This window comes from Erinaceus europaeus, chromosome 11 (genome assembly GCF_950295315.1).
Source record: "Erinaceus europaeus chromosome 11, mEriEur2.1, whole genome shotgun sequence".
In the NCBI taxonomy this organism is placed as follows: Eukaryota; Metazoa; Chordata; class Mammalia; order Eulipotyphla; family Erinaceidae; genus Erinaceus; species Erinaceus europaeus.
In genome coordinates this window covers 44,677,148-44,698,218 of record NC_080172.1, presented here as the reverse complement: position 1 = coordinate 44,698,218, position 21,071 = coordinate 44,677,148, and the positions used below count along the sequence as shown (strand labels likewise).

The 21,071-nt window shown below is 40.5% G+C and overlaps 1 protein-coding gene across 3 annotated transcripts in view; it reads left to right on the top strand.

Moving 5' to 3' along the window:
- SLC2A5 (solute carrier family 2 member 5) overlaps nt 1–21,071 on the top strand; it is a 149,779-nt gene that overhangs the window by 108,654 nt on the left and 20,054 nt on the right. For all 3 annotated transcript variants that reach the window (XM_060201422.1, XM_060201423.1, XM_007534160.3), the window contains 3 exons: nt 13,083–13,181; nt 13,912–14,072; nt 16,854–16,978. In XM_060201422.1, the coding sequence (XP_060057405.1) occupies nt 13,083–13,181; nt 13,912–14,072; nt 16,854–16,978 (385 nt within the window). The remainder of the gene's footprint in view (nt 1–13,082; nt 13,182–13,911; nt 14,073–16,853; nt 16,979–21,071) is intronic.

Here is a 21,071-nt window from a genome sequence, read left to right as displayed (position 1 = left end):
CTATTCCACTGGTCAGTGTGTCTGTTCATGTTCCAGTACCAAGCAGTTTTGATGACAATGGCCCTATAATACAGTTTGAGATCTGGGAGTGTGATGCCTCCGGTTCTGTTTTTTTTTTCTCAAGATTGTTTTGGCAATTCTAGGTCTTTTCTGGTTCCAGATAAACATTTGTAGCATTTTTTCTATTCTCCTAAAAAATGTGGTTGGGATCTTGATAGGGATAGCATTAAATTTGTAGATGGCTCTGGGTAATATATTCATTTTGATGATGTTAATTCTTCCAACCCATGAACATGGAATATCTTTCCACTTCTTTGTGTCTTTTTCAATTTCTTTGAGTAGTGACTCATAATTTTCAGTATACAAGTCTTTCACTTCTTTGGTTAGGTTTACTCCTAGATATTTTATTGTTTTTGTTGCTATAGAAAAAAGAACTGATTTCTGGATTTCAATTTCTTCTTAGTGTTTGCATAGAGGAATGCCACTGACTTTTGAAGGTTAATTTTATAGCCTGACACATTACTGTATTGCCTGATGATTTCCAAAAGCTTCTTGCTGGATTCCTTAGGTTTTTCCATGTATACTATCATGTCTTCTGCAAATAAGGAGAGTTTGACTTCTTCTCTTCCAGTCTGTATGCCTTTAATTCCTTGCTCCTGCCTGATTGCTATAGCAAGAACTTCCAACACTATGTTGAATAGTAATGGTGATAGTGGGCAGCCCTGTCTAGTACCTGATCTGAGGGGAAATGCTTCCAGTTTTTCACCATTGAGTATGATGTTGGCTGTAGGTTTGCTATATACAGACTCCACTATCTTCAGGAATTTTCCATCTATTCCCATTTTTTGTAGTGTTTTGATCATAAAGGGATGTTGTATTTTGTCAAAGGCTTTCTCTGCATCTATTGATATGACCATGTGGTTTTTGGTCTTGCTTTTGTTGATATGGTGGATCACATTGATTGATTTACGTATATTAAACCAACCTTGCATGCCTGGGATAAACCCCACTTGGTCATGATGAACAATCTTTTTGATATACTGCTGTATCCGGTTGGCTAGAATTTTGTTCAATATTTTCGCATCTATGTTCATCAGAGATATTGGTCTGTAGTTTTCTTTTTTGGTTGTGTCCCTGTCTGCTTTTGGTATCAGGGTGATGTTGGCTTCATAGAAGCTGGCAGGTAGTATTCCAGTGTCTTCAATCTTCTGGAAGACTTTTAATAGCAGAGGTATTAGTTCTTCTTTGAAAGTTTTGTAGAATTCATTTGTAAAACCATCTGGTCCAGGACTTTTATTTTTGGGAAGATTTTTGATAACTGTTTCAATTTCATTAGCTGTGATGGGCCTGTTCATGTTATCCACTTGCTCTTTACTTAGTTTTGGAAGTTGATAGGTATCTAGGAAATCATTCATTTCTTCCAGGTTCTCTAGCTTGGTGGCATATAGTTGTTCATAGAAGCCTCACATGATATGTTGAATTTCTGCAGTGTCTGTTGTGATATCTCCTCTTTCATTTACTATCCGATTTATTTGGGTCTTCTCCCTTTTTTGTTTTGTGAGTCTGGCTGAAGGTTTGTTGATTTTGTTTACTCTTTCGAAGAACCAACATTTACTTTCATTGATCTTTTGCATGGTTTTCCTATTCTCAATGTTATTTATTTCTGCCCTAACTTTAGTGATTTCTGTCCTTCTGGTTGCTTTAGGATTCCTTTGTTGTTCTTCTTCTAGGTCTTTAAGATGTGCAATCAGGATGTTTATTTGTGCCTTTTCTTGTTTCCTAATGTGTGCTTGTATAGCTATGAACTTTCCTCTTAGGACTGCTTTAGCTGTGTCCCAAATATTTTGATAGCTTGTGTCTTCATTTTCATTGAACTCTCGAAACATTTTGATTTCTTCCTTGATTTCCTCTTTGACCCAGAAGTTGTTAAGAAGTGTACTGTTGAGCTTCCACATTTTGGGACTGTTACTAATCTTTTGTTGATTGTTAAGTGTTAGTTTAATTCCACTGTGGTCTGAGAAGATACTTGGGATGATTTCAGTGCTCTTGAATTGGCTGATGCTGTCCTTGTGGCCTAACATATGGCCTATCCTTGAGAATGATCCATGTGGATTTGAGTAAAATGTATTCGAGTTTCTTGGGATGAATGACTCTGAAAATGTCGAATAGTTCTAGTTTATCTATCTCTTCATTTAGCTCCCTTATGTCTTTACTGATTTTCTGCCTGGATGATCTGTCAAGTTGAGATAGTGGGGTGTTGAAGTCCCCTACTATGATTGTGTTACTGTTAACATATTGCTGTAGCTCTTTCAGTAGAAGTTTGATGTATTTAGATGGCTTCTCATTGGGTGCATAGACATTAATAATTGTTAAGTCCTCTTGATTGACTGATCCTCTGAGCATTAAGTAGTGTCCATTCCTAACTTTTTTAATCTTATCTATTTTAAAGTCCATCGTGTCAGATATGAGAATAGCTGTTCCAGCCCTTTTTTGTGGGCCATTGGCTTGTATAATAGTTTTCCATCCTTTCACTTTAAGTCTGTGTTTGTCTTGTTGAGTTAGGTGAGTTTCCTGTAGACAACATATTGTTGGGTTGTGTTTTCTGATCCATCTTCCTACTCTGTGTCTTTTAATAGGTGAATTCAGGCCATTGACATTTATTGATATCAAAGATTGAAGATATTTTAACGCCATTCTTGTAGAGTTTTAGAGTGTTTTGATATATGTCCTATTTGTGGTGGTCTGGTTGTTTATAGGAGACCTTTCAGAACTTCTTTCAGGACAGGCTTGGTGATGGTTGCTTCCTTCAACTGTTGCTTGTCTGAGAAGGTTTTGATGCTTCCATCTAGTCTGAATGACAGTCTAGCAGGATATAGTATTCTTGGCTGAAAGCCTTTCTCATTGAGCACTCGATAGATACCTTGCCATTCTCTTCTGGCCTGTAGTGTTTGTATGGAGAAGTCTTCTGCTAATCCCATGGGTTTTCCTTTGTAGGTGACTCTTTGTTTTTCTCTTGCAGCCTTGAGGATCCTTTCTTTATCCTTATTCCTTTCCATTCTAAGTATGACATGTCTTGGTGTCTTTAGGTCTGGGTTAATTCTGTTTGGAACCCTCTGGGCTTCTTGAATCTTTATGTCTTTGGTGTTGTCTAGACTAGAGAAATTTTCAGCTATTATGGCCTGGAGAATGCTTTCTTCCTCTCCTTCTCTTTCTTCCTCTGGTAAGCCAATAATGCGTATATTGTTTCTTTTGAAGTCATCCCATAGGATTCTGTTGTTTTTTTCAGCATCTCTTAATCTCTTTTTGAGATCTCTTACTTCTTTTTTAGTTGTCTCTAATTCATCCTCAATCTTGCTAATTCTGTTTTCAGCCTCATAGATTCTACTTTCTCTGCCCTCTACTGCTTTCTATTTTGTTGCCCTGCTCTGATACTGTTTTAGCTTGTTCAGCTAGTTGCCGTCTTAGCTCAGCGATTTCAGCTTTCAGCTCTCTAATAACCATGAGATAATTAGAATTTTCTTCCATATTCTCATTTGTTGTTCCTGCATTTCTGATTACAATTTTTTCAAATTCTTTACTCCTGTTATTATTTCCTTAGCTAATGTTTGGATGTTGAACTTGTTGTTTTGTGCTTCACCCTTTTAGCTGGACTTTTGTCCTGGTTCGATTCTCCAATATTTTTTCTTGTTGTTTTAACCATTTTATATATTATGTTATGAGTTCCCTTTATCAGTACTTTTCAAATTATTGATTACTATTGCCTGGATTGATTTGTGTCTAAGTAATTTAATTAAAGGGTTTACCGTGGTGGAAGTTAACAGTTTTTTCAATCCCTGAGTTGGAGCTCAGTGGTGTAAAAGCCTCTTTTTTTTTTTTCTTCCCTGTAGGCTTTGGGAGCCTGAGGGCTTTTAAACTATCAATAGGCTTCTTAGCTTAATCACTGACTCCTGACCAAGAGATAAAGCAGGGCGTGGCAGAGATAATCCAGTGGTTATGCAAAGAGACTTTCACAGCCCCTCAGCTATGCCACTGAGGTATAGGTCTTCTCCTGAGTTTCCCCGATTAGATCTCTGTCCCCTGGTGTCCCTCCCTGTCGCTGCTCCAGATTCTGAGGGTAGTATCAATGGAGACTCAGAGTTGCACTTGGTGAGTCTCTGGGGAGTCCTTTCCTCCCTTCAGCTGTCCCCTTGTTGTAGAGCAGACTGGAGGTGGTGTGTCCACTGATAAACTGTTGAACTGTTAGCAGTCACTTAATCTCTCCTTAGGCCCCTCTCTCCTCTCTGTCACCAGCCACGCATGTTTGTACTCATGGGTGATTTACTGGGTTCCTGTGGTCATTCTAGTCCTGTCTTGTTTCGGTCCGGGTGGTCTCCTTTGGTATTCCTAGTTGATCCGGAAGAGGAGAGGAGAGGAGAGGAGAGAAAGCCATCTGCTGCTCATAGCTCCGCCTCCGGAAGTCAAATCCCTTTTTCTTGAGTTTTATCACTAGCATGAAGTTGGATAAAAATATTGAGAAAACAGAGTAGAGAAAGGGGCTAAAAAGTTGGATTAGAGCAGAGAGTAGCTCCCATTCATTAAAAAAAAAAAATCTTTGGTTTTGTTAATGTCTTCCTTTTTAAATAAATAAAGAAAGAAAGAAAGAAAAGAAAAAAACAAAAAGAAAAAATTCTATGGATGAAAATTAACTATTTACCTCCCTCCACCTAGTCCAGTGTCCATATGTATATTTATATTTAGCAACAGAGCCTGTGTAACCTCTAAGCCCCTACTGGTCTGAGCTCACTACTCATGGTCACAGCTGGGAACATTGCAGGCCACAACTCATTTCAGGACCATTAATCTCCAACTGGCTAGGCAGGATACCCCCAGCCTCCCTTTGGAGACCAGTGTAGCCCCTACCATAGCTGCTCTATGGTGATGCAAAGTTCCTGAGAGAGCCCACAAGACAGCTTGTGATGGCATTTCTGATATAAGTGCTCAGTGGTGGGGCAGAGAGGGATCCATTAGAGGTCTAGGCCTATCAAATTTTGTGGGAATCCAAGGATTCCATGGCTAAGGTCCCAGATGGTGAGGTGGTATGATAGTGACCAAAGGGGCCATTATTAAGTGAGCCAGTCTCTTGCTACTTTTGTAGTTCTCTCTTTGTCTGATGACCTTAGACTTTTTCCCAGTTGTTTAAGCATTGAGTGTCATTTGTTCAGTCCAACCAGAATTAGTATTGTTTCAGTTTGTTTGTTTGTTTGCTTAAAAGGTTTTATTTATTGTCTGATGAGAAAGGTAGGGGAGAGAGAAAGAACCAATATCACTCTGGTACTTGTGCTGCCAGGGATTGAACTTGGGAACTGGCACTTGAGAATCCAGTGATTTATCCACTGCACCACATCCCAGATCACTAGAATTAGTTTTTTAGGCTTTGTCTTCTTTGGGCTTTTCTGTTAGATTGCTAAGCTAATTTAGTCTGTCTAATAGATTAGAGAATTTATGGTGCTTTCTTTAGGCACTATATCTAGGAGTATTAGGTCTGAGTCTAATCATCAAGGACTATTGAATACTATTACTTTCAGTTATATAATTGCCCATAGCCTATGGCTACATGTACACCTGTACCCAGTAGTCTATACACTACACCATACCAACTATCTGTAACTTTATTGGATGGTGTGCCATCTAAAGTGGATGTAGGTAGTCCCATATGTTAGGAAAGATCTCACCAGGTTTGAAGGGTTACGAGATTGACATCTAAGGGTTTGTATCTCTGATTGCAGTTCACTATAAGTATTCATTAGTGGCATAATGTGGGATGGCAGCACTAGTAGCTATTTGGCTGAGGTCAGGAGTCAGAAGAAATATGGAAAAGTGTGGGCATAGTCCTAGAGGTTCCAGGACTAAAAGAAATGAGGATCTTAAAGGGAATGCAAGGGGTTTCTTGTATTCCTGGAAAGAGCTTAGAATATCAGTTATTAATTATTATTAAAACCAGGTTAGTTGGGAGTTTGTTTTCTACACTAATTCAATGGTTAGCATCTATAGTAACATACTAGACACCACTTTGTTTTGTGCCTGAACATCTTTGTATTTTAGCTACTGATAAGGCCAAATGGTCAGGATCTGTTTGGCCTAAAATTGTAGCTGACCTATATGTTTAAAAAGCTATATATGCACATATATTTTTAGAGCTCCTTGAAAAGGTTAGGCCCAGTTCCAGAACTTAATCATCTTGTAAATCTGAGGTATTCAGGGCAGGCTTGGTGATAGCTGATTCCTTCAACTCTTGCTTGTCTGAGAAGGTTTTTATGCCTCCATATAATCTGATTGAAAGTTTAGCAGGATACAATAGTCTTGGTTACAGGCCTTCCTTGTTGAGCACTCCATAGGTATTGTGCCATTCTCTTCTGGATTTTAGAGTTTATGTAGAGAAATTTGCTAATCTTATGGGTTTTTCTCTGTATGTGACTCTGTTTTTCTATTGAATCCTTCAGAATCCTTTCTTTATCCTTATTCCCTTTTATTATAAACATGATGTGTCTTGGTGCCTTTGTGTGTGGGTAAATTCTATTTGGGACTCTTGGATTCTTAGATCTTTATGTCCTTATGTTGTTTATAGTCAGGAAGTTTTCTGCTATTATTATTCTGCTATTATAAAATGCTTTATTCCCCTTTCTCTCTTTCTTCCTCTTGCAAGGTAATAAAGTGAATATTTTATTTTGAGGTCATCCTATATGTCTCTGTTGTTTTTTTTCTTTATCTCTTAATCTCTTTTATAACTCTTTATTACTTGGTCTTCATCCTTGATCTTGCTAATTCAGTTTTCTTCCTCAATCATTCTGTTCTCACTCCCTGAACATTTTTCTGTAGTTCAACTATTTTGTTACCCTGTTTAGAGACTGTATTATCTTGATCAGCTGGTTGTGGTCTTAACTCATCTATTTCAGCTTTCAGCTCTCTAGCTAAGACAGTTCACATTTTCTTCCAGATTCTCATTTTTTGTTTGTCCATTTCTGATGATATTATCTTCAAATAAATTCCTCACTCCTGTGATTATTGAATCATTTAGTGTTTGGATGTTGAGCTCATTCTTACTTATTTCTAGCTTGTTAGAATTTTTCTGAGTTAGGATTTGTCCTGGTTCATTTCTGCAGTGCTTCTTTTAAGTTTGACTGTGATGTTTGGTGTCTTTAGAAATATGCGTCCGCGCAAAGCACAAGGACCAGCATAAGGATCCCGGTTCGAACCCCGGCTCCCCACCTGCAGGGGAGTCGCTTCACAGGCGGTGAAGCAGGTCTGCAGGTGTCTATCTTTCTCTCCTCCTCTCTGTCTTCCCCTCCTCTCTCCATTTCTCTCTGTCCTATCCAACAACGACAACAACAATAATAACTACAACAATAAAACAACAAGGGCAACAAAAGGGAATAAATAAATAAAATAAATATTTTTAAAAAAAGAAAAAAAAAAAAAGAAATATGCGTCCTAGGTGTTGTTGTCTATATGTGGTGTGATTTGGTTCCTGATTCCCTGAAGCTGGTCGCCTTTGGTGTGTTTCAGGAATGGCTGGAGCTGTTAGTCTAATGTTGGCACAGAAGCTTTTGAAAGATGGGAGATAGGGTCTCTTGTGCTCAAATTGAAGAGAGAATTGGATTATTAGAAAAGCAAGATGACACCTTCTTATGCTGAGTACAGCTTCTATAGTCTTGAAGGTTCCCTCCTCTACTTTTCAATCCATTGATTGTACTTGTTTGGATTGGCTTGTGTCTAAGTAAGTTACTTAAGAGTTCACAGTTGTAAATTTAACAGTTGTTTTTGTTTTACCTCAATCTCTGAGCACACAGCTGTTAACCCAAGTTTTGCTGCTGGTGTTTTGTCTGTGAGTCCCTGTGGGCCATGAGAGCCTGAGCCAATCAGAGGGCTCTGCTATAAGTAGTTTTTTCAGCTTAATCTCTCACTCATGCCTAGTGATAAAACAGGGGGAGGATTGATATCATAGTTAGTGGTCATGCAGAAATACTCTCATTCCCAAGGCTCCAGAGTCCCAGGCTCAATGCCCCATACCACCATCAACTAGACCTGAGCAGTGCTCTGGCAAAAATAAAGATGGAGAGATAAGGGATTAAAGAGAATATAAGATCTATAAGAGGTATAACAGAGATAAGAAAAGAAAACAGAGACTCATAAAAGGAAATATTTTAGTAATATAAATTAAGGTTGGACCCCAAAATTCTCTCCCCCATTATATAGTCAATAAATCTATATTCTGCCAAGCATTCAATTGATAGGCACTGGTGTGAGAGAAATGAGCTCTAAAAAGGAACTGAATTGCTATCCTTGGTCTTCTTCCACTCCTGGTAAAGTATTTGGCTGTTTCACTTCTAGTTTGGAGCCAGCTCTCACTAAGTATGGCTTCTTGAGTTGTAAGAATCTCTTAGAACTGGCCACAGTCTGTACTCACCTTCAGAAATTTGTTGAGTTTCTGAAGACCCTGGTTGTATTTTGTTGGGTTTGCAATTGATTTTCCTATTTTATCAGGAGAACAATATGAAAAGTCTCTTACTCCATAGCCATTCATCTGGACCACTAGGAAAGTAGATTTTATCCTGAGTCATCAGTTCAGTTCTCTGAACTTGATGTCAATATAGGGTCTTCCTATTGCTGTTCCGTCCTCTGTGGGACAACAGAAAGGAGATTCAAGAAGTTACAGTTGTAAATTGGTGAGTTTTTACATGATTTTCCCCCTTCTTAACAGCCTTTTTGTTGTTTAAACTCAGACTCAGAAGTGGTATGTCCCAGCCACCAATCTAATTTGGTGTCTGCCATCTCTGAGCACTGGTTTTTAGTCCTGGGAATCACTCACTCACCCCCTTCCCCCTTTCTGTCCACAAGTCACATGTGTCTGTACTCCCCTGTGGCTTAGTTGACTTTATTTTATTTATTTTTTAAATTTTAAACAGACCCGGAAGTGGTGAGCCTCATCTGCCAAACTCCCAGTCTAGTGCCGGCAATTCCTGAATATGGCCTTTTAGTCCTTGAAATCTCTCCCTCACCTTCCCTTCTGTCCATGAGTCCTTGTCTGTAATCACCTGTGACTTGGTGAGCTTTTTTATTATTATTGATTTAATAATGATTAACAAGATTGTAAAATAATGGTGGTGCAATTTCATACAGTTCTCACCACCACAGTTCCATTTCCCACCTCTTCCATTGAAAGCTTCCCTATTCTTTGTCCCTCTGGGAGTACGGAAATTCTATATGTGGTGCAGAAAGTAGAAGATCTGCCTTCTCCACTGGGCATGGATGTTGGCAGAGCTATTCACACCCCCAGCCTATTTCTGTCTTTCCCTAGTTGGATAGGGTTTTGGAGAGGTGAGGTTCAAGGACACACTGATAAGATCATCTGCCCAGGGAAGTCAGGATGGTGTTATGGTAGTGTCTGAAATGCAGCCTAAAATGTTCCTAGCTGTTAACATGTACTGTGAGCTCAGACTGACAGAGAGTCAGAGGTTACAGAGACTCCTGTGCTAAATATAGAATATATATGGGTCCTAGGTCAGATCAGTGAGGTAAACAGTTAATGATATTTATATATTTTCCTCATGTTTGAAAGTTACTCACAAAGCACAAGGACCGGCATAAGGATCCCGGTTCAAACCCCGGCTCCCCACCTGCAGGGGAGTCGCTTCACAGGCGGTGAAGCAGGTCTGCAGGTGTCTATCTTTCTCTCCTCCTCTCTGTCTTCCCCTCCTCTCTCCATTTCTCCCTGTCCTATCCAACAATGACAACAACAATAACTACAACAATAAAACAACAAGGGCAACAAAAGGGAATAAATAAAAATTAAAACAAAGAAGAAAAAAAAAGTTACTCTCTGCCCTAATCCAGCTTTACAGTCCTATTCTCAACTCTGACATCATCTTACCAGATTTAGTCCACTTGCATGTTAGCTTTCAGGCTTAGGCAAAAAAAATCACTGAAGACATGGGCCCCTTTTGTCACACCTAAAATAGGCATCCTAACTTCTTCCCACATGAAGTTCCATCCAGTCTATGCCTACCTTTGGGTTCCTGCTTATTAAACAGTTTGTCCTGCTTTACATCTTACAACCTTTCAGCCACTAAATTGGTGAGTTTTTGAAGAAGTCTTGGTTGAATTTTGTTGAGTTTTTGGGTGATTTACGTTTCTTTTCTTAGTTGGCAAGGAAAACAGAATGTGGCTGCTGCTACTCCATAGCTATACCTCTGTTTTGCTCTTAACTATCTCTTTAGCACCTAGAACACTCTATACCTGGGGTAATCAGCATGTAAGAGAATCAGTAAAGATCTGGAGTCCTGTACCTACATTGTGGGGCCCCCTCTGTCCTAGGGAATAGAACAGTAGCCTGGGAGTCACCTGCACTTAGGCATATTCTCACCCCTTCCTATTATCTGCATCTCCTTTGGCTCAGGTTGTGGTGGAGGCTAAGGAGAGACTGGGGACCAGAGCCACCTACTCCTGAACATGCAGCCTTATCTGAGGCTCTACTGTCTTCTACCAGAAACTTCCTCCTGGGTTGCCTATTTGTCTAATTGTTTTAAGATTCCTTTGGTAGAACTTCAGCCTGTCACACAATTTCACTTATCTGCCCCACTTTTTTTTTCATTTAGAAAAAGGGAGAGGAGAGGGAGAGGGAGAGGGAGAGGGAGAGGGAGATGGAGAGAGATCTTGGAAGTTTTCTTGGAAGCTTGTGGTGCCCTGGCTCAAACCTGGGTAAAGTACATGGCAGTGCAGATAGCCTACCTAGTGATCTCTCATTTTGAATCACCCATTTGTTCATTCACTGGTGAAGGGAGGGGCAGAAGGTGAAGTTCACTGACATTTTGCTCTTGAGCAGTGGTCCTTGCAGGTCCTATTCCTGCTCCTGAGAGGACAGCTGACATTTCTGTTGTCTCTGGGCACCACAGCAGTCTGGGTGACTGAGGATGCTCTGCCTATCCTGTTCCTCACTGACCTCTCAAGACACCTTCTCTAAGTGAGGCAGCAATGCCTGGGGAAAATGCATCAACCTCAGCTCCCTAAAGGGCCATGAACAGGGCACCCTGACAGGACCTTGGATACTGATTCTTATTTTCTTTTAACACTAATTAATGAGAGAAAGCAATCAATTGCCCTGTGGAAGCCACTGCTCTCCCCATGTCTGTGTGGGGTTTCTCTGTGAACTCTGGCTTCCTGCCACATCCCAGAGATATACATGTAAGGGTCATTTGCCATGTCTCATTTGACTACCAGGAAAGAATCTGGGCCCCAACCTTGAACTAATAAAAGAAGCTTGGATAATGAATAAATGGTTTTTAAAAAGTGATTGTTTGATTTAGAATGTTTGGGGTCTTTACTGGGAAGTTCAATGATGACTAACTAGATATCTGCTGTAAGGAACTTAAGTATAGATATAAAACAGCCTGTGGTCAAACTGACTTTTCTTATATATCATCTTGCATAATGTCACTGCTTCCTAGAACCTACTGATTGATGTTTATACTATACATGAATGAAGGAGTACGAGTTGCACATCCAGACTCTTGCCCCCATTATGGGTCACCTCTATGGCTGGGTCACCTCTATGGCTAACACTTTCATAATCATTTCAATAGCTGAGGTACATACTATATAGCTTCATTTAAAGATGAAATCTGAAAATGGAAGAAATGAACTAGACAGGAGCAGAGGTAAAGTTAAAAATAGATCTCTTGAGGTACATCTGGTTAAGTGCATGTGTTACCACATGCAAGGACCTGCGTTCAAGCCCCCAGTCCCTACAGCATAGTGAAGCTTCACAGGTGAGGCAGTGCTGTAGATGTCTCTCTCCCTCTCTATCCCCTTCCCTCTCAATTACTCTTTGTTCTATAATATAAAGTTAAACAAATCATTTACCTTGGGTCAGTGAGATAACTCACCTAGGAGTATACTATACCAGCTTTGCCATGCATGCAACCCTAAGAGCCAGTGAGGGAAGCTTCAGTGCTATGGTGCCTCTCTATCATCTATTTATCTATCATCTATCCCCCTCAATCTCTTTCCCTTCTTCTCCCCCCCCTCCTTTTTTTTAAACCAAAGCACTGATTAGCTCTGGCTTATGGTGATACTGTGGATTGAATCTGGGACTTCATAGCCTCAGGCATGAAAGTATTTTTGTATTATGATATCTCCCTAGGCTTCTTTCTCCTTATACCTGAAAAAAAGTCAGCCTAGAATGGTGAACCCTTATGATGGAGAAAAAAACACTTCACTTTTTGTTTCCCCCTTTCACTACTTTAATAATGTGTTTCCTCTCCTTGTTAAAGATTTCTTAAGTGAGAATTCAGTTTCCTAAAGTGTCAAAAAAAAAGTCACACAATGTGTCTGAGTACCCATAAGGGCTGACATGATATCTCACCTGGATAGTACACTTTTTTCTCGTGCATATCATCCAGGCTCCTCTTAACACAGGAGAAAGTTTGGATTCTGTATCTTTCCCTCTCTCTATCTGAAAACAACTCAGATCAGTGAAATTCCAGCACACACACACACACACACACACACACACACACACTCCACAAATCTATATGTAGCTTTAGCCTATTTTAGCCAAAGTCCAGGGGCTAAATGAAAATTAACATGTGACCCTAAATTAAAATGTTTACATTATCTCTGATCTTTAATGGAGGAATGTGTCTTTTTGACAGTATTTGAGTATATCAGCTATAGTTGGCAAGTGTGTCACATGGCAGGAATATCACAGAAGCAATTCAGACATCAAATGGAGTGTTGGAGTAGGTAGAATATTCAACAATGCCTGGGGACATTAGGGTTGTCAGAGTTGCAGGAAGGGGAGTTCCTACAAAGCACACAGGACTACTCTCCTGAGACAAAGAACCCCAGCCCTAAACACCGAAGTACTGAGTCTAGGAATCCTGCCCCAAGTGGGACAGGAGGAAGGCAGGTCTCAGATAAATAAAGCAGGTAAGACTCTGGGTCTTCAAGTTCTCACACTCCTTTCTGTAAGACTGAGAAGTGAGTCAGGAGTCTATAGGAAACCCCAGGCCCCTTCCTGACCTCAGTCATGATCTCTCCCCCCTCAGAGGCTGACTCTGACGCTTGCCCTGGCCACACTGGTTGCTGCCTTTGGGTCATCCTTCCAGTATGGGTACAATGTGGCTTCCATCAACTCCCCTGCTGAAGTAAGTCTCTGTGGTGAGCAAGATACAGTCTCCAATAAACAAGGGGACAGATAGGTGGATTGGGGCATGGCCGACAGGGTATTGCACACACAGCTGGTTCTCCAGGGAAGAGTAGGAAGACACATAAGGGACACACAGCAAAGACCCAAGAAGGTCTTACAGGCATGGGTGTGAGTAGGAACCAGATTCCCAAGTCTCATGAGCCAGACACACAGATGACTGGCATCCAGGAGGGGGTGCTATTCTTCTGCAGCCTCGAGGTTTATAGAGGCACCAGAGGGGGCAGACTACAACCATCCTGCCTGATGCTGCGATTCCTGGCAGAGTGCCTATCAGAGGCCTTACTGCCCCTTCTCAGGCTGCTGCAAGCCAATTCCTAGTGATAAACTTTGTTATGTCACTGAATAACCTAGGGATGGATGGATGGATGGATGGATGGATGGATGGATGGATGGATGGATGGATGGAAACAAAATCAGAGAAGAGTTTGCTCCCTGGAGAGAGAAAGAAAAAGTGAAAGGGGGGGCTGAAGCACTGCTTCATGGCTTATGAAACTTCCCCCCTACAACTGGGGACTAGGGGCTTAAAACTGAGACCTTGAACCTTGTAGCATATGTGCTCCATAAGTGTGCCACTGCCTTGCCCCCAACCTAATAATTTATATTGTTCTTCCTGTCAGTCAAGTTCATTTGCTATTGTAGTTTTTTTTTCTTTTCTTTTCTTTTCCCAGATCATGAAGCAGTTTTATAATGAGACCTACTATGACAGATATGGTGAAATCCTGCTTCCGTATACCTTGACTTTGCTGTGGTCTGTGTCTGTTTCCATGTTCCCCTTTGGGGGCCTCATTGGATCCTTCATGGTTGGCCCCTTGGTGGATAAACTTGGCAGGTAAAGGAAGGTGAATTTTCAACTACCCAAATTCAGAGAGTAGTTTAGAATTGTTATGAGATGTAATGATACCTATTCTGGGAAAATGTGAAAATATACCCTTGTGACAAAAACTCTGTAAACTAACATTTCCTCAATAAAATGATAATAGAATTAAGAGGAAAAAACAAAAACTATGACTTGAACCAATAAAATATAACTCATCTAAGATGGTACCTGCTTTACCATGCATGTGATCCAGGTTTAAGCCCAGCTTCCATTGCACTGAAGGAAGTTTCAGTGCTGTGGCTTCTTATCCCACACCCCATATTCTCCTGTATGAAAAAGCCAGCCGGGAGCAGTTGTTGAAACCTCAGCAACAACAGAAGCAAATGTTGGCTTAACCTTGAAATCCTTATTGTAAAACTAATCACAGAGGTGATTTCTGTTTTTCTATTGTGGTTCTGAGAAGTAAGCCAAAGGGTTTGAGGACCAAAGCAGGGCCTTAAGAGCTGAAAATGGGGTGGGTGGGCCTATGATATCTTCCATGAGCAGAGTGTATCAGTGATTAAAATTCACAGCCATTTTCTTTTCTCTCATGCCTTCCAGTGTTTTTGTTTCAAAAACCAAATTTAAGCTCTTATCTCTTCTTTGCTTTTAGAAGAGTCAAAATCAGAATGACATGGCCAAGATAATAGCCACAACATTGGTCATAGCATAGTGTTCTTGAACTTTGCCTTGTAAAGTGACACAAAACTGCCTGCCCTTTTCTTTTACCTTGGGATTAAATGACATGCAAAATAAACTCATATAAGACTCTGATGTGACTAAAATTAATCTTGTGAAGATTGTGGAGGGGTGATTTTTTTATTAGTTATTTAATAATAATTAACAAGATTGTAGGATAAGAGGTATACAATTCCAAATAATTCCCACCACCAGGGTTCCATATCCCATCCCCTCCATTGGATGATTCCCTATTCATTTTTCTTTGGGAGTATGGACCAAAGATTTTTAGGCAGGCAGTACAGAAGGAGAAAAATCTGGGTTCTGTAATTACTTCTACACTGGACACGAGCATTAACAGGCCAATCCATACCCCCAGCCTGTTTATATCTTTCCTTAGTGAGTAGGGCTCTGGAGAGGTGGGGTTCTAGGACACATTGGTAAGGTCAGGGTTGTCTGTCAGAGGAAGTCAGGTTGGCACTATGGTAGTATCTGCAACTTGGTGTCTGAAAAGCATTAATATATAAAGTAGAACAAAATGTTTAATAATCAGGAACCTAAACGTAAGAATAGAGCACATGAGATTGTGGTCTTCATGTTGGAAGAAGCTAAGAAATCTATTTTAGGTATATTCCAAGGAGCCCGTGACTTTACTAATTTTTGCCTGAGCCCAACGACTTATATGCAGGTAGACTAAAAGTATTGTCTGAGAAGATAGTTTCTGAGTTAAGAATGGGACTAGAAAACTGAATCAGAGCAGAAAGTAGCTCCCAAATATGGGAAAAGTATATAAATATTATTAACTGTAAATCCCGTCATTCTGGCCTAGGGCCCATGTCTAAATGCTAAATAAGAATTTAGCACAGGAGCCTGTGCAACCTTTGCATCTCTGTCGGTCTGAACTCACATTCTATGGTCATAGCTAGGAACTTTCTAGGCTTCACTAATTTTAAAACTAGTCTTCCTCGAGTGATAGAGCATGTTGATCTAGCCTCTATTCAGAGAATGGGGCAGTTTCTACCATTGCTGTTCTACATTGAGGGCAATGTACTATAGAGGCCCACAAGAGGGTTTATGATGCTGTTCCTGATGGACATGAAAGGACTTCACCCTGGCCTGTGTAAATTCCAGGACCAGTAGATAACAGCCTTGGAAACAGAATTCAAGTGCTTCTCACATCCAGCCCCTCCCCTTCACTGATGAGCATATGGAGGGCCAGGTGAGGTCAAGTCACTGGTTCTTGACCACAGACCCAGCTAGCTCAAGAGTCAAAGCCAGAATATAGGTTTAGCTATTTCTCCAGTAGTGAGAACAGATAACGCCCAGTCTCTGGTTTGTGATCTAATAACTGATATTTGGTCCCACTAAATAATAATTAATTTCTCTCCCCTCAGTTTTCTGATGCTGTGAATGTTTTGATATTAAGATATTTTAATCTTAATTGTAGAACATTTCAGCTAGGTTTTCTGTGTCTATGTTGATAAGTCAAGTTAGACTATAGTTTTCTTCCTTCCCTATTTTGCTTTACAAGAGCACTAACACTGTAATTGATTTGAAATGCCTTTTACTACACTGTAAAATGTGACCTATTTCCCCCACTCCTCATTACTGCTGTCCCTTGGTCTGTGGCCATTGCCATCTGCCACCCACAGGGAATATTCTATTCCAGGTCATGTACTTGACATCTGTCAGTCTTAGGTGACAGTATCAAACACCACAACAAAGTCCACTGTTTGAACCAAGTAGACATTCAGTGAATATTCATTAAATATTGAGTGAATTCTTGAAATATTTGAAAAATAAAAACAGAAGGATAAACACAAAGCAGAACTTGGACTGGATTTGATATTTTACACCAAAGTAAAGGACTCTGGGGCAGAGGGAAGTGTTCATGTCCTGGATCATGATGGTGGAGAAGGATCTAGAGATTAGGATGTTACGCAAAAAACTGAGAGATATTACATAACCAACTACTATATTTTACTGTTGACTGTAAATCATTAAACCCCCAATGTAGAAAAAAATGTATCAAGTGAATCCTTATACTAGACCAAATCACATTTGTTTCCTCTGCAGAAAGGGGGCCTTGCTGTTCAACAACATCTTCTCCATCATACCTTCCATCCTAATGGGATGTAGTAAAATTGCCAAGTCATTTGAGATGATCATTGTGGCACGACTTTTAGTGGGAATTTGTGCAGGTAAACAATGTGGCACTATGCAACCCTTTCGTGATTTTAGGACAATTAAATTATTAAAAGTATTTAATTTTTCTTTATTTAGTGCATAGAGACAGAAAGATACCAGTAACACTGTGTGACCACTCATGAACTTTCTCCATTACAGCTGGGGACTAGGGCCTTGAATTCAGATCTTTGCACATTGTGAAATGTTTGCTCTACCAAATGTTCAATCACTCACCCCATTAATCTAACATTTTATTTCAGTATTTCCAAATGCCCTTTTGTCAATTTAGGTAGACTGTGTGGTATGTAGAACATGTAAAATTTGTCCTTTGACTTTGGTTTCATCTACTGTATATAAATTAGATGTGTTATTTCCATCTTTGGGGGTTTTGTTTTCTCTCTGTGGGTTATGGTCAAAAATGCTTGAAAAACAATTTGATGAGTTCTTCTACCAGAAGTAGCGACCTCTCAACTTTTCTAGAGAAAACTCAAAGTTCTCTTACATTTGCTCCTTCAGTGCCCACCTGCTGAGGATTTGCCATGACATTTTACCTTATAAAATGCTGGCCTGGTTTTCTTCTTTTTTAAAAATATTTATTTATTTATTTATTCCCTTTTGTTGCCCTTGTTTTATTGTTGTAGTTATTATTGTTGTTGTCGTTGTTGGATAGAACAGAGAGAAATGGAGAGAGGAGGGAAGACAGAGAGGAGGAGAGAAAGATAGACACCTGCAGACCTGCTTCACTGCCTGTGAAGTGACTCCCCTGCAGGTGGGGAGCCGGGGTTCGAACCGGGATCCTTATGCCGGTCCTTGTGCTTTGTGCCACCTGCACTTAACCCGCCGCACTACAGCCCGACTCCCCTCTGACCTGGTTTTCAAACCTCCCACAGCTATCTCCCAGATCAGACTTAAGTGCTTATAGGACTCTCCCAACATGCACTTCAGACTCAGAAGCAATACCTTCCCATCTTCAGTGATTCAGCCTCCACTCCCCATAAAGTGTGTCCTTGGCATCTCTTATAGCCAGAGATCCTCCTGCCCTTGGCCCCCACATCCTTCTGAGTCACAAATTGATTCATAATAAAATGGACATTACTTGGTTTGGTGAAAACCTATCTAAACTTCTAGTTCAACCTTTAGCTGTATTTAGGAGAATCAAGTGGGATAATAAATGTAATACAATGTCAACAGTAGAACTTAACTTGAAGGTGTTGACATTGTATTACATTTCTCAAGGGCATCAAATACCATGAAGACAGAGTAACTTCTAAGCTGAATTAGTGGGGAGTCAGGAACAGAGAGGTGGCTTAATAGCAGAGGAAATATTCTGCATGTCTGTAGTCCTGATTTCAGTCCCTGGAACTGTAAGGCAATAAGAAAAAATAAATAAATAGACTATCACTAATGACAGAGTAGTGTTCACTCTCTCTAAAAAACAATATCAGTTATTCAGAATTAGCCTAGCTATCATAAATTCCTAGAAGCAATGATTACATCAAATGTATATAATTCTGAGTATATGGTAGTGATTTTTAAATTTTATTTATTTATAAAATGAAAATACTGACAAGACCACAGGATAAGAGGGGTATAATTCCCACCACCAGAACTCCATATCCCATCCCCTCCCCTGATAGCTTTCCTATTCTTTAACCCCATGGGAGTATGGACCCAAGGTAACCATGGGGTACAGAAAGCGGAAGGTCTGGCTTCTGTAATTGCTTCCCTACTGAACATGGGTGTTGACAGGTCGATCCATACTCCCAGCCTGTCTCTCTCTTTCCCTAATGGGACAAGGCTCTGAGGAAGCAGAGCTCCAGGACACACTGGATGGGGTCATCTGTCCAAGGAAGTTCAGTTGGCATTATGCTAGCACCTGGAACCTGGTGGCTGAAAAAGAGTTAACATATAAAGCCATACAAATTGTTGATCAATCATAAACCTAAAGGCTGGAGTATTGCAGATGAAGATTTGGGGTCTCCATTTTGGAAATAGCTAGTAAGTCTATTTTAGGTATATTCCAAAGGGCCCATGACTTTATTAGTTTTTGCCTGAGCCTGACATCTGATATGCAGGTGGACCCAGGTTATTGTCTGGGGAGATGATGTCATGGCTGGAAGGTAATGACTTCTTATATTTTAATTTTATTAGTGATTTAACAGTGATTTACAAAATTATAAGATAATGGGGATAATTCCACACCATTCCCACCACAAAGTCTATATCCCCATTCTCTCCATTGGAAACTATAGTAGTTCTTCCAAGGTTGCAGGTATGAATTAACTATTATTTCTACAACTATCTGTCTATATTTGTAAATATTTGCCCATTTTTTCCCATGGTCCCATCTTCTCTTCCCACACCTACACCTATTACTACATCCAAATATTCTTCCTTTTTCCCTCTTCTCTCTCTGGGTTCTGATGGAGCTAGAGTTCAGAGCCCTCTGGTTATCTCCCTCCATCATTTCTTCCCTGCTGGGTGTACAGACCAAAATTATTTTGGGTGTCAAAGACCGGTCGGAGTTGAGAATAGGGCTAAAAAGTTGGATTAGGGCAGAGTGTACGTCCCAATCTTGAAGCAAATCTATGAATAAAATTAAGTGTTTACCCCATCTACCTGACTGAGGGCCCGTATACATTCAACACAGGAGCCTGTGTGACCTCTGAGTGCCTGTCAGTCTGAGCTCAAAGTTCATAGTCATAGCTAGGAACTTTCTAGGCTTCACTCATTTCTGGACGAGTCATATTTAAGTGACAGGGTAGGGGGGCCCAGCCTCCTTTCAGAGAGTAAGGGAGTCCCAACCATTGCTACTTTATAGCCCTATGCTGAAGTTGATCAGTAATGGTAGAGAAAGGGATCTCGTAGAGATCTAGGCTCATCATATTTATATGGGAATCGAAGGATTTTCTAAGTAGGGCCCAAGATGACAGGGTGGTCTGGTATTGACCAAAAAGGCCATTATTAAGTGAGCCAGTCTCTTGCCCTTATCCAGCTTTTATAATCCTTTCTTTATTTGATGACTTTATACTTTCTACCAGTTGTTAAAACATTGAGTGTCACTTCTTGTATCCAACCAGAATTAGGTTTAGGGAGTCTGCCTTCTTTGGGTATTTCTAGTATATTTGCCAAGCTTATTTAGTCTAAGTCTGGTCAATTAGAGAATTTATGATGCCTTCTGTAGACCCTTCACTAGTATCCCAGGCCTATTAGGTCTAAGTCAAATCCTAGAGGGCTATAAATCACTTTTACTCAGTTATATAATTGCCTCTTGAGTGTGGGGTAGGTAACATAATGGTTTTGCAAAGAGACTTGAGGCCTTGAAGTCCCAGGTTCAATCCCTTGTACCACCATCAGCCAGAACTAAGCAGTGTTCTGGTAAAAAAAAAAAATCATCCTGTAATTGCCTTTTGCTTTTATACAATTGTATACCTGTGCCCAGTACCCTAAACCCTAACCTGTATCTAGTACCTGTAACTTTTTTTAATTAATTTTTTTTTTGCCACTCCCGTCACCAAAGGTCTCTGTCCTGATTCCAAACCCCATAGACAACAGCTATACTTCTCCCACTGTCTTGGAAATAGGTTGACATTTTGCTTTTTTCACATTCGGATAACTCAATTGTCTATATTTCACATCTGAGTGAAACCATTCTGAGTTGTCCTTCATCTCCTTACTTGCTTCACTTCTTCTTCTTCTAGCGTTTGCCCTTCTTCCGTAGCCAGAAGTCCAGGTTGAGCCTGATGTAAAGTTTCAAGACCTCCTTTGAATCTGGAGGGGTGGCAGTCGTTGACTATGTGGGTCATAGTCTGTCTGTAGCCGCAGGGGCAGTTCGGGTCATCTCTGGCTCCCCAGCGATGGAATATAGCAGCACACCAGCCATGGCTTGTTCGATAGCGATTGAGGAGGGCCCAATCATAACGTGCTAGGTCAAAGCCGGGTTGACGCTTACAGGGGTCTGTGATGAGGTGTTTGTTCTTTACCTCAGCTGACTGCCAACTCTGTTTCCAAGAGTCTGGAACAGTGTAGGCGAAGGGGACCAGATTGGATGACGAGACGTCAAGCATTGAACAGGGTGGGCAAAGATATCCATGTATATTGGCAGGT